General features: G+C 41.0%; 1 protein-coding gene across 2 annotated transcripts in view; it reads right to left on the bottom strand.

The window, feature by feature from the left end:
* The window catches only part of FMN2 (formin 2), a 271,921-nt gene that overhangs the window by 122,542 nt on the left and 136,262 nt on the right, over positions 1-13,117 (bottom strand). The window contains exon 9 of one of the 2 annotated variants that reach the window (XM_059715762.1): positions 3,728-4,004. The exons of the other annotated variant lie outside the window; for it this stretch is intronic. Coding sequence (XP_059571745.1) covers positions 3,967-4,004 — 38 coding nt within the window. The 3' untranslated portion in view covers positions 3,728-3,966. Of the gene's footprint in view, positions 1-3,727; positions 4,005-13,117 lie in introns of those variants that run through there. 2 annotated transcript variants of the gene reach the window in all.

The raw sequence follows: 13,117 nt of genomic DNA, 5'->3' as shown, positions 1-13,117 counted from the left end.
TGTTCGATGTATGTACCTAGGACACTGTCTATTTTCGGGCTTTGCATTATTAAATCAGCCCGAAATAGACAGTATAGCAGCTGAGGTCTAACTAGTACCGAGTAGACTTGCACTATCACTTCCTGTCTTCCATTCCATTCTGTTAATGCAGCAAAGTTGCTTTTTTCTTAAAACAAAAAACCACTACATTGTTGAATTTGTCAACTATAACCCCTTTCTGAGATGCTTCTCAATAAGGTTAGTATTGCAAGCCAGTTCTGTCTTACAGCAAATTTGTTCATCTGTTTTTTCTCCCATGTGAAGCATCTTACAATTGTCTTTGTGTAGTTTTCCAATGTATCCAGTTCCCTTTAAAAATTTAACCCCGCCCTCCAACATATCTAAAACTCCTGCCAGTTTTGTGTTGTCTGAAAATTTGATTGATTAATAAAACTGTTAAATATCACTCTAACCAGAACAGATCTCCATTGAACCTGACCTGAGTCATCTTGCAAGTCTGACATCAATCCATTAACAGTTACTCTTTGCTCGTGGCTATTAAACCTAATGTTATTCACCTAATCAACATTTCTCTGGGCTATTTATAAGAACGCAATCTTAGACTGATTGAAAAGAATTACTGAAGTCCAGGTACATTATGTCCATCACATTCCCCTTGTCCAAACAGGTTACCCTGTCAAAGAATGAAATTATTGTGTTTGTTAGAATTGTCCTTAACAAATCAATATTGGTTGCTAGTGATCTCCCTCATATCCTTCAAATACTCAAATGTCTATTTTATAATTTGCTGTAGTTACTTCTCACATATTGTAGTCAAGCTGCCAATATACAATTCTATGGGTACTCATCTCCCCTTCCACTTAAAAATAGGCACTGTGTAGTTTTGCTGTAGAACGAGAACAGGGAGACTTCTTTTGTCATCCAAGAGCATGCAATTACCAATGCCACTTCCGTGGAGTGAAGTGTCATGTCCTGCTGGCTTGACTTCATTCAAATTTCTGAAAAGTTCCCTGACACATACCTTACTTACTGTGACCCAAATCCTCTCCCCTTCTTTGTTTATACTTGCATTGGTAGTTGTGTGTGTGGATGTATGTGCGGGTATAGCAAGAGTCATGAGCAGTGGATGCACAATTTCCCCTTCTTTTCAGCTGATATTTATAAAACTTCCCTCTCTGTTTTCTTTTACATTTATTGTCAGGTTTATCTCTATTTTTCTTTAGCTTTCTTGATTTTTGTCTCTCCATATTTGTGCTGATTCCTTAATGTATTTCTCATAGTTTCTTTATCCTCAGCATTGGAATGTCTTGATGTTCAGCTATCAATATTACCTAGGACACTTGCCCTCCTTTTGCTTTTAATTTAATTCTTGCCCTCTTCCCCCCCCCACAAACATCTTCCTCTTGCAGCCACTTCCCCACCTCCTTTCTGTTAGAACCTGCTCTCTCTGAGCAAATGGAAGTGAGAAGTGAACTTGAAAACACTGACCTTGAAATAAACGTATGCAAATTCCCCATACACTTAGTTCATTAGAACTAATTGATACATTTTACCCTTTTTGAAACTGATGCAAGTTTTAACACAGGTACTCCATAAACATACTTTTATGCAGCACTTTTGTACCTACTTACGTATAGTACAAACTATGCATGTGCATGGTATTAGTGCAAAGCCAAAAGGCTCATATAAGTTCATTGGGCTAGTCCCAGACTCAACAGTGTTTCAAGTCATGGTGACACCACAGCTTAGCACTGCTCAGTATGGGTGTGTACTCCAGGTACCCCCCACAAAAGATAATTAGCATCTAACCCATCACTGGAACCAAGTGCTCATGTATAAGTCTTGGAATCATCCAAAAATGTATATGCAAATGAGGTACAGGGCAACCTGGTCTAGCTCCACCTCATGGGCCACACTAACCATTGAGCCGGCAGTGTGACGAAGCCATCAGAAAAGCCAATGGCACTTTATCGTGCATCAGCAGATGCATGACAAATAGGTCCAGGGAGGTGATACTTCCCCTCTATAGGGCGTTGGTCAGACCGCAGTTGGAGTACTGCGTGCAATTCTGGGCGCCACACTTCAAGAAGGATGCGGATAACCTGGAGAGGGTACAGCGAAGGGCAACTCGTATGGTCAAGGGCCTGCAGACCAAGCCCTACGAGGAGAGACGAGAGAAACTGGACCTTTTCAGCCTCCGCAAGAGAAGGTTGAGAGGCGACCTTGTGGCTGCCTATAAGTTCATCACGGGGGCACAGAAGGGAATTGGTGAGGATTTATTCACCAAGGCGCCCCCGGGGGTTACAAGAAGCAATGGCCACAAGCTAGTAGAGAGCAGATTTAGACTGGACATAAGGAAGAACTTCTTCACAGTTTGAGTGGCCAAGGGAGGTGGTGCTCTCCACTACCCTGGGGGTCTTCAAGAGGAGGTTAGACGAGTATCTAGCTGGGGTCATCTAGACCCAGCACTCTTTCCTGCTTATGCAGGGGGTCGGACTTGATGATCTATTGAGGTCCCTTCCAACCCTAACATCTATGAATCTATGAATCTATATGCAGGAGTCAGAGAGGGGGTGACAGAGGGATTTAGGGTGAACTGTTTTGGACTCCATTTGGTGATGTCTGTCAGACATTTAAGGCAAGTGTAGAAACAGGAATCATTGGGGATGGTAAAGAAAGATAGAGCTCAACTGCGGGAGTGAAGAGGAAGTAAAAATATATGCAATGTAGTGGCTCACCATGACTTGACATAAAAGTGTCCACATTGAGAGGGAATATGCTCAATGGGCACTACCATATACTTTATTCAGATGGGCTGCACTAACCTATGCTTGTGGTAGGTACCCACTAATATGTTTGCCCAATATGGATCATGTGTTTTACAGTCATTTTCAGTGTTGGTTACATTTAATCAACTTCATACTGAATACCTGCAACATTTGTCAGCAGTTTAATGATAGCCAATGTATTTGATGAGGTTTCCTTGAACATAAATATGAGATAAGGGGCTTTTTTTTCCTTCATGCTGATTAAAGGGGAGGAGGGGGAATATTATCTTGTATTTGAGTAAATATGGCAAAATACCTATTTTTAAACTAGGCCATAAAATATTTTGCTTATTTACTCTTCAATGAACTCAAATCTTTTTCATTACTTGATTCATATAATATTTTCAGTAGATTTTTTTTAAACTGTCAAGCAGTCATTATTTACTCTTACTTAATACAACTATGCACTGAACAAATTTTTGTGACAATCTGCCTCCTGAGCTATTACTAACAGACTAGAAGTCAGCAATATATAAGTAATTCAAATATTATTTTCCATATGCTTTATGCAATGTTATTAAACTTGGGACAAAAAAATCCCATGCTAACAGCATGGTTTGACTTCTCCAAAGCAGCCAACTCAATATCTTGCAATGGTGAATAAAATAAATATAAAAATAAAAATAAATATAAAACATAACTTGGGTTCAAATTAATTAAGTTAAAGACTGCTTAAATGACCTTAGAATGGTAATAGGGTGTTTTTTATTGGCTTCTACAAGAATCTGTTTCTTGCCTATTGTTGCACAATATCCTTAGCCACAATCTATAAAATAATATAAAAACAACTGCTGGTGAAGTTGAAATGATAATTTTGTTATAGTAAATAAGGACAGAAAATTTATCCAGAGCTAGGTTTGTTCAAACAATATGCATTTTATTAAATTTAGATGATCAAAATTATACATCTAGAAACCAAATGAATCTTGCATTTACAAGTAGGGGGATGATTACAACTGGAAATACTGATTAGCTGATAGAGATGTTTTCTTTCTCTATAAAAGCATTAGCAACATGGGGCGCTTGTATACACAACAATTATCACAATATACACATGGCAAAAATAACATTTGTGTGGATTAATGGTATCACACATTACATATGCACCAGTTTTGGGGGTTTTGCATCATTGCATCTGTCAGCTCATCCCCCAGCCATGGGAGAGGTGGGCAGGCTCTGGAAAAAAAAACACAAAAAAACAAAAAAACTATGAGGCCCCTCACTGCTTCTGTCTTCAGCAGGTGCTTACTAAAGGCAGAAATGGTGAGGGGCCTAATCCTCCCCCCACCCCCCATTGGAGCCTTTCTGCCTTCCCTGTAGCCAAGGGGTGATCTGCCAGTTGGCTAGGTGGCCCCTGAGCTTCAGGGAGCCTCAGTCCTTCCCTCCATGGCAGCAGTACCCTCCCCCGCCCAGGGAGGCCTGGGCATACTACTAGCGGGCCAGGTGCTCCTTCAGCTCAGAGGCAGCACCCAGCTTAATCCAACTGTTTCTTGAGCCCATCCACTGGAAGCCCGCTGGGCACTGCTCCCCAGATGGGCTTGGTGAACAATTGGATTGAGTCAGGTGCTGCCTCCAAGCTGGGGCAGAACTTGTCCCACTAGCAACCCTTCCAGGTGGTCCTTGGAGTACTGCCACCATGGAGGGAAGGACCAGGGCCCCTTGCAGCTCAGGGGCTGTTCATCCTACTGGCAGCTGACCCCCCAGCTGTGGGCAGGCTCTGGCTTGACAAAAAAAGATTTTTTTGCATAATATGACAGAAAAATTGAAACCATGAGTTTCAATTAAAAACCTACTGTTTCAATATAGGGGGCACAGAATAAAACCCTGAGGACAAAACCCCCATCATGTGTACAAGCACCCCCTGTCATAAGATTACATCTAGTATTGAACTCATAGCTCAGGATAGCAGGGCATTTAAGGTCTCTTACGAGGGCTTCAAAGTTTAAGCCTTGCTCTATATTCCTATTAAAATCCAAACCAGCCAACCCACTTACCTCATTGTTTACACTGTGGAATAAAAGGTGGCCAAATGCTATGCAAATTAAACTTCTTTGTCACTAGATATAGGAACATATATACCTTGCTGGGTGAAAGCCTTTTTAAGATTGGTGAGGTGGCAATCCCGGGTGTACAGATGTACTGAAGAGAACACCCGGGATTGCCACCTCACCAATCTTAAAAAGGCTTTCACCCAGCAAGGACACTCCTCCAGAGAGGTAGATTGCACGTTTGAAAGAGCCACCTGGATACCACGTGAAGAACTGCTGCAGTACAGAAGAAAAACACCCACAAATCGCACACCGCTGGTTATGACCTATCACCCATCCCTTGAACCTGTATGGAAAATCCTCAAAAAATTGCAAGCCATATTAGAAAAAAACCCTATTCTTATAAAGATCTTCCCAGAGTCACCCATCCTAGCCTTCAGACAAGCACCAAACCTCGCCAACCTCATCACCAGAAGCAAACTTCCTCAGCCCCAGAACACACCAAAAGGATCCAGACCATTCCATGACAAGAAATGCAAAACCTGCCCCCACATCTCCACCACCTCCACTATTATTACACCCCACAACAGAGCCATCAACATCCCAGGATCTTACAGCTGCACCTCCAAGAATGTAGTATACCTCATCCAATGCACCAAATGCCCTGATGGAAGATATGTAGGAGAGACCAGACAACAACTGTGCACCAGAATGAATGCACACCGGAAATCCATCAAAGACAGAAACACCCAATTACCGGTGGGGGCACATTTCTCACAGGAGGGCCACTCTCTCTCCAATCTCTCAGTCCTGATCCTCAAGGGAAACTTACACAACACTTCCCAGAGATGAGCCTATGAGCTCCATTTCATCAACCTGCTGGATACTAGAGATCATGGACTAAACATAGACATTGGATTTTTGATACATTACAATCTGCCTGGCAACTGACTCCCCAGCCCAGCCCAGCCCAGCCCCTGGCTTGTTTACTTTTCATCCCATCCAGGAAGAGCACACAGCAACTGCTGAAGCTTCCTTAGCCTGACGAAGGGTTTTTGAACCCGAAAGCTTGCTTAATAACTATTCTCCAACCATTTAGGTTGGTCTAATAAAAGATATCAAATTCACCCAAGGAACCTTGTCTGCCTACATTCTGATGAAGACATTCCAAATAAGGTTATATGGCTTGCATTCACAAAGTCATGCATGATGAGTAGTGTGGTCCCTCCTTTACTTCAGATTTATGAATTTATTCATTTGCATTGAAAGTGCCTTTGTATTACCTATTGATCTACCTTTTGTCCTTCTAAGGGACCAGTCTTGGCTGATCTAAATACTTTCAGGACATCTTGAAATTTTAAAACCATTTTGTGTACCTCTTTGCAGATAAATTGCAAAACAAAAAAATAACCCCCCAAAAAACCACCAGTCCTGAAAGCTATTCATTTGTTACACAAGGTAGTTGGAAGTTCTTTTGCAAACTGCAAGCTGAAATGCAAATGAGGAACGTAAAAGAAGTCAAATAAGTTATTTTTTACAAAAGAAAAAATACGAAATTAAATACATTTTTTCCTCTTTAAATAAAACTGCATTTCTCAGGTCCTTTCCCCAACTGCTACCAAGTTTAATTTACCTATTTGTGAACAAAATATAATATGCAGTTGATATCATTATGGGTTTGTGTAAAATCCCTAGACTTCATCATATATCAACATATTAAGCCTTTTAACCAAGAATACTGAAGCTGCTGCTTTAAAGAGCCATGGATGATTGCAAAGTGATATACTTATCTAGCTATATTTGGTTCATGCCCTATACATGGTAGGATTATGGAAAAATGCAGCAAAAGTCCAAGTTACTAGTTTAAAATGGTATGAAAAAGATGACAAAATAATTATATTCTAAGTCCCACTCTTTTGCGCACTAAAATATTTTCACAAAGTTAGCACAGCTGATTCAAGGTTCAAGTAGATAGAATCTTAGATTATATTTGACCTGTTGACCTAGAATTATGAGTAAAATTGAATATTTTGACCAGAAAGTAATCTGAATGATGTTCAGTACTACCTCTATATATATCAATATCATAACTTATTCTGATATATTTAGAACATTTATCATAGCATTTTAACAAGAACTGAACCTGGTTTAATTCAACTCCAATGGAAATTTATCACTGACATCAAGCAGAGTTGAATTAAGCAGATACTGGGCATTTTTTTTTTTTTGGAGTCTCCACTCTAATTTTAAGATCAATTAAGCATATTTTTTCTTGTAAATAAAGAAATTGAAACTAATATTACAACAGAACTGGCATACATCCAATTAATATTACATTAAGGGCTTTGGTACAGGTTACCTATATAACACCAGAAATCTGTGGAATGTTGTGCTATCATAAAATTATGACATGTTTAGAGCAGTCTCAGGTGACAGCTTCATGTCATTTCAGACCTGCATGATTAATTTGCCACTAGAGGGCTGCTGAGCAGGGGTGCAGACAGAAGCCAGGACTCTAATTCCACCCCTGAGGTGGGGATGGGGAGGCATGTAGCACAGGTGAAGAAACCAGTATGGATCTACAGCTTCCCTCCCTCCACAGCTAGCAGAAGCCCAACCAGAGCAGAAAGTGGGAGGGAAGACATCTTGAAAAACTGTTTGTAGTGAGGTGAAGCAGGAATAAAGAGTGAAAAACAATATTTAAAAAAATTAAAGGATTAAAACATTGCATGCATTTCGGTGAATTGGGTAGGAAGTGGGGGGAGTTGAGTTAGTAGCAGCAGGAGTCATGCTGGCTGGGATGCAGGAGCTGTCCCAGCCTAGGGAATGGGGGAGGGAAGGAATAGTCAGCACACAAGGCTTAGTATCAACACACTCGCTGCATAGCATGGAACACACATCAGGGCAAAACTGAGAACCAGCATGGTTGCTACATGGTGCAGAGTACATACAAGAGCAGAACTGAAAAGCAGAGGGTTTGCAGGGCCAGGGGAACAGAAGCAAAATGAAGCTTCCCCTTCTATGTGATCTCCTGACCCTGTTTGGCAGGGAGACCATGCGGCTGTGACAAGCAAGCTTCCCCTCTCCCCTTCCCTCCCCTTTCATACCACCTCCCTTGAATAGAGCCCCAGTGGTTCCATGCTGAGCCCAGAGACCCCAGGTAGCAAGACCAAGCAACAGGACTACATGGTCTCTGCAATTAAATACTAAGAAGGCTTTTTTCAGAATGGAAGGGGGACAGGGGACAAAAGACGACTAGAGATTTGGTGGGTGGAAAGAGGTAGAGTAGCTGGGACCTGTGAATGTTGGAGGAATGAGAAAGTAAGATGATTTATTTCCCCAAAGCATCCATACAATACCCTGGAACAAATCCTGGGCAATACCCCAGAACAATATCCTGGGCAAAGCAAATCAAAGATAACCGCAGCTGTAGGAGCAAATATTTGAAAGGTTTTGTGGGTACTTATAGCAGTTTAATGTTCCTTAAGGAATGGCTGTTCTCATTTTAAATGTCTTAAGGACTTTAAGGTAACCTGTGCCAAAGCCCTCAGAGTAAAAAAGCTTAAACGATACAAATTATTTTAATGATACAACATTTGCAACCAACAGCAACATAACTGTAGAAAACTATTCAAACATTTCTCCATAGGTCATCCAGTCCAACCCCTTATCTGGGGCAGGATCATCTCTAACCAAACCATTCATTGTTTAGTTTTGCTAAGAGGTTAGACAGTGGATGTGTATAGGATGTGTATAGAGAGTTGGACGAGATGACCTAGGGAGGTCCCTTTCAGCCTTACTTCTCCATGATTCTATCCTTTGTTAGTTATGAGTTGGTTAAACTTCCTTAAAACTGGAGTGAAATGGCTACCTTTCATTTAAATGAGCTGAAACAAACCACTAAATTCCTATATTTTGCCATGTGAACTAACAGGAGTCCCACCCAAAACATGGGTGTATAGCAATCTATAATCAAAAACTGAACCAAGGTACTCAAGAGGTTCCATAGAAACTAACATGTCTAATTCACTGACTTGGAAATTAAACTGGTTTTGGATTGTGTTTATCTGGGTCTCTGTAAGAGAAACATGAGCTGTTGAGAAAGGAGAGTGGAAGAAAACATTCAACACACCCCCTAAAAAAGCTAAGTGTCTATATTTTTGGACCAAGAGCTGATTCAAGAAGGTGGCAAGAAAGGAAATGACTCTGTTTTCAGATAAACGGGACTCTATATTCTTTGTAAACAAACAGAATTACATGCCATGCACCTGACATTACCACCAATATCTACTTGTTGAGGAAAACTATTTGCAAGGTTCCCCTAATTTTTGACTAACACTTCAGATGAAATTGAGTCATAAGCTATGTTGAATAATCAAGGCCCAAAGGAAATAAGATTTTTTTTGAAGCTACCAGCTAAACGAGCAACTCTTTCAAAGAATCCTTAGTGCAAACTGGGCACTTGGAGAAACAAGAGGAATGTTCAGTATCACTGCAATTTGAAATTTGTCCTGCCACACATTCTTATCCTATCATCAGTGTATTCCAAAAAGGGTGGGACCCAGGCTGCACCTTTGTTGTACTCTGCAGGGAGCAATAAAGACCACTATTGCCACCTGCTGGAAATATGCAATTTTCTCTGTTAGACAAGTCAGAAAGCAATTTTTATTCATTCAGATGATTTTAAGCTTGTCCTAGTCAGCTTTGAGGTGTTGCCTATCAGATGGGTAGCACCCAGGGCACAGTAATTTCCTCCCTTCATACCCAGCCCCCCCACCCCCTCCTTGCCACCCAAACACTAGGAACAGACATTCAAAAAGCCTAAGCCTGAATGGATTCAATCTTTGCAGGTTAGTCTGACCTGGCTAGACTAAATCTGTTTGTAACCCAGACAGACATCCCAGAAATGCAGGGACATGCCTGCAGTGGCTCAGGCTAGAAGCGGGTGGGGGGGAGGGGAGCACTAGAGCAGCCCTCCCTTCCCTTCCACAGGGCAGAGGTGAGGGGGCATGGCTAGGTCTGGGCAGAATACTCTGATTCCCACCCACCCCACCCCTGCCTGCCTGAGCTGCCCAGCAGGAATGTTATCACCCTTAACTCAGTGTTTATCAACTCATTAAGAAAACAAAGCCTCTCTCCATTAATTAATTGAGCTCTTCTTCAACAGCTCCTCCAAGGAAGGACATTAAGCTACCTGTTGATTAACTCCAAAAAGCCTGTTTGCCTCTGTCCTCTCCCACAGCATGGACCTGAACCACCATATGGTCTTCCAGCTAATGCTGAGGTGTCTGCATAAGGTAGAGGGGAGTGGGGAATAATCCCTGCTTAGCAAGGAGAAGCCAGGAAGATGCTCTGTGCCAACCTCCAGCCAGAGAGCAGAGGAGTGGGGCCAGCCCTGCAGTGGAGCAGAGAGCCCCGCCCAGCCCAGAGAGCATGCCGGGATGGTGGGGGTCTCTGGTTTATCTTAAACAAACAAGGGGTCTGGGACAGACATTGCATAAACCGGTTTGAGCTAAATCAGTTAAGTCTGATACTACATTCAACCAGGTTTATCTCAAACAGGCTTCAGCCATTTTCAAACTGGTTTATATGCACTGTTACAAGTTTAAATCAGTATCTGATCACTTAGACCAACTTATGTGTAATGTCGGTCCCTAGCCAAAGTGACATGTTTAATGGGAAACAGTATCAGGCTCACTTCCAACACTTAGCAAATAGTTGTTCAAGAATCCTGAAGGATGTTCATCTGGCTCATGCCTCTCTCAATTAGTGCAGGAGGCATTCCTGACTTATAGAAGCAGCTATTTGTTTACATGGAACAATTCTTGTAATTTCTTGCCAGATCACCCTTCCAAGCTAAATGATATGGTAACAAAATAAAGAAGGCTTAAGTATAGCCATCCAGTAGGAAACAACACACTTGACAAAGATGGCTATTCCACTATATACAGATCCCTAAACTAGTAATATTACTCTAGTACCATCTCTAGCTTTTGCAAAGATCACCTTTCTTTCATTCAAAACCTCACAATAATCAAATAAGTCAATTTAATCATGTCTCTGCCCAAGACCAGTGCTCATCAGTCTTACTCCATTCTGCAACCCACCTCACAGAACAAAAAAAGAAAAAAAAAAGGATTCCCTTCCTCTGTAACACTAGGGATAGAAGTTACACATAAACCAGTTTAAGTCATCAGAAACTGGTTTAAACCTGTAACAAAACAGAAGTTCAGTGCACATAAACCAGTTTCAAAATGGCTGAAAATGATTTAAGATAAACCTGGTTGAACGTAGTATCAGATGTAAATGATTTGGGTCAAACCAGTTTATGAAACTTCTGTCCCAGACCCCTTCCTCATTCAAGTTAAATCCCCCAGTCCTCCAGCACCCCAGCATACTTTCCATCCCTGAGATGAGCTGTGTTGTCTGTTCCAGCAGAGAATGGTTGGGGGCAGAGGAGGTGTGGGGATGGGAGGGGGGAAAGAGGCAGGGACTGCCCCTCCCCCAAGGAAAGCCCTAGCTGGGGTCTGGGGCCACTTCTCCTGAGTACAGAGCTGTCCTGCCTTGCTAAAAACTTACTGCTGGCTGTGACTCTGGACTACAAATCCCAGAGGCACCTGGAAGCAGGAAGAGGAAGTGATGAACAACCCTGCAGTGTCCTGCTGCTGTAATTCTGGACTGCAAGTCCCAGAGACCTCAGGGTCAGCAGGAAGAGGAAGCAAACACACAGCCAATGCTGGCTGCATGCTCTAGTACCCCTGGCTTCTGGCCTGAGCCTCTGCAGATATGTGGTTGCATTTCCTGAATCAAAAGTGAATGTCTGTCTAGTTGTTTCTCAGCGTAATCTCTACATTTTAGACTAACCTGCAAAGACTGAATCAACTCAGCCTCAGGCTTGACTGTCTGTACTTAGCATAAGAGTCTGTCAGAAGAACTGCAAGGTCAATAGTAAAACTCCCTCTACAGTACAACATACCTAAAATAATACAAATTATCCTCTCATTGTACAGCTACATATGTGATCTTCTTAACTGTCTCTGAAAAATGAGACCTTTTTAAACTCTGTATTTTTTAACATCGAGCTGTCTTGTCTTCTGAATACTTGATGATTTAAAGTACTTCAAACTTCTCTCTTTGTCGTCCATCTTTAAAGGCGAAAAATAAGATAATTTTAGAAGGCCTCTTATATGCACTTCAGATACTGTAGTTATCACACTTTTATTTATCCTTACCACTCTCCTGAAGTAATGATGTTATCACAATCCCTTTTCACAGGGACATGCAGAATCTAAAATAATTTGCCCATGGTCACATAGGAAGTCTGCAGAATATAGAGAAAATGAACTTGACAGTTCCACAGTCCATGTTAACACTACAAAAAGTTACTTTCTTTACTCAGTAACCTGTACGTCCCGAGAAAAACACCAGTTGGTGACTTTTTTCATATTGCTGTCATTGTTTTCAAATGAATGAGGAACCAAATCACAATTTTCACTGTGCCATGAGTGGTGTAAGATAAAGAGAATCTGCCTCAGTACACAGATGAAAGCGCAATGACCAGCTACAATGATCCTATTCGGTTACTTTTTTTAGAACAGAAAATCACATCTATGTCAAAAAATGTAGTGGCTTCCATTGCTTTTCAGTTGTATATTGCTCTTATGAATTGTTATGTCAAATATCTTTATCCCCTGATCCCCCTAGGTTTTATGAAAGTGGAAATATAGTCATGCAACTACTGATAGATCTCATTTGATAGACGATTGTTAACTTAAGCACTCTACAGATTTGGTAAATGTCCATCAATAATGGGAAATATTTCTAATAAGGAGACAAGACCAGAAAGTCTGCCTTATTCTATAACATCATGATACCAATGATATTAGAAATGTTTAATGTCATATTTGATTATTTCCTAATACTGAGTCTTCTGACTACTTTATGGTGAACAAATGAGAACTAGACACATTAATTTGTTAGTGTCTATTTGGGGAGCGAAACTGTCCCCCACCTTTTTCTTTGATAATTCTATATTTCTAGATTTAAAAAACCCAGTATTTTAGCTGAAATAGAACAAGGAAAAAAGGCTCTTTTATAGTCTCAGTGCTTTCAATTCACATAAAACCTCCCTGTAAAATTACACTCGTATGTCAAAAAAAAAAATCCCTTTAATGAATACAAAATATCAAATATGGCAGTGATTATTCTGTCTGCTGATTGGAGTATTATGAAAAACAATGTTTCTCATTATTTAAAAACTTAATTTATTCCAAATTTATTACAAATGTATGATTTTAGTGG

The sequence above is a fragment of the Alligator mississippiensis genome, chromosome 1, assembly GCF_030867095.1.
Source record: "Alligator mississippiensis isolate rAllMis1 chromosome 1, rAllMis1, whole genome shotgun sequence".
Lineage (NCBI taxonomy): Eukaryota > Metazoa > Chordata > Crocodylia > Alligatoridae > Alligator > Alligator mississippiensis.
Note: the sequence above shows the minus strand (reverse complement) of the source record. Positions and strands in the feature narration are given on the sequence as shown.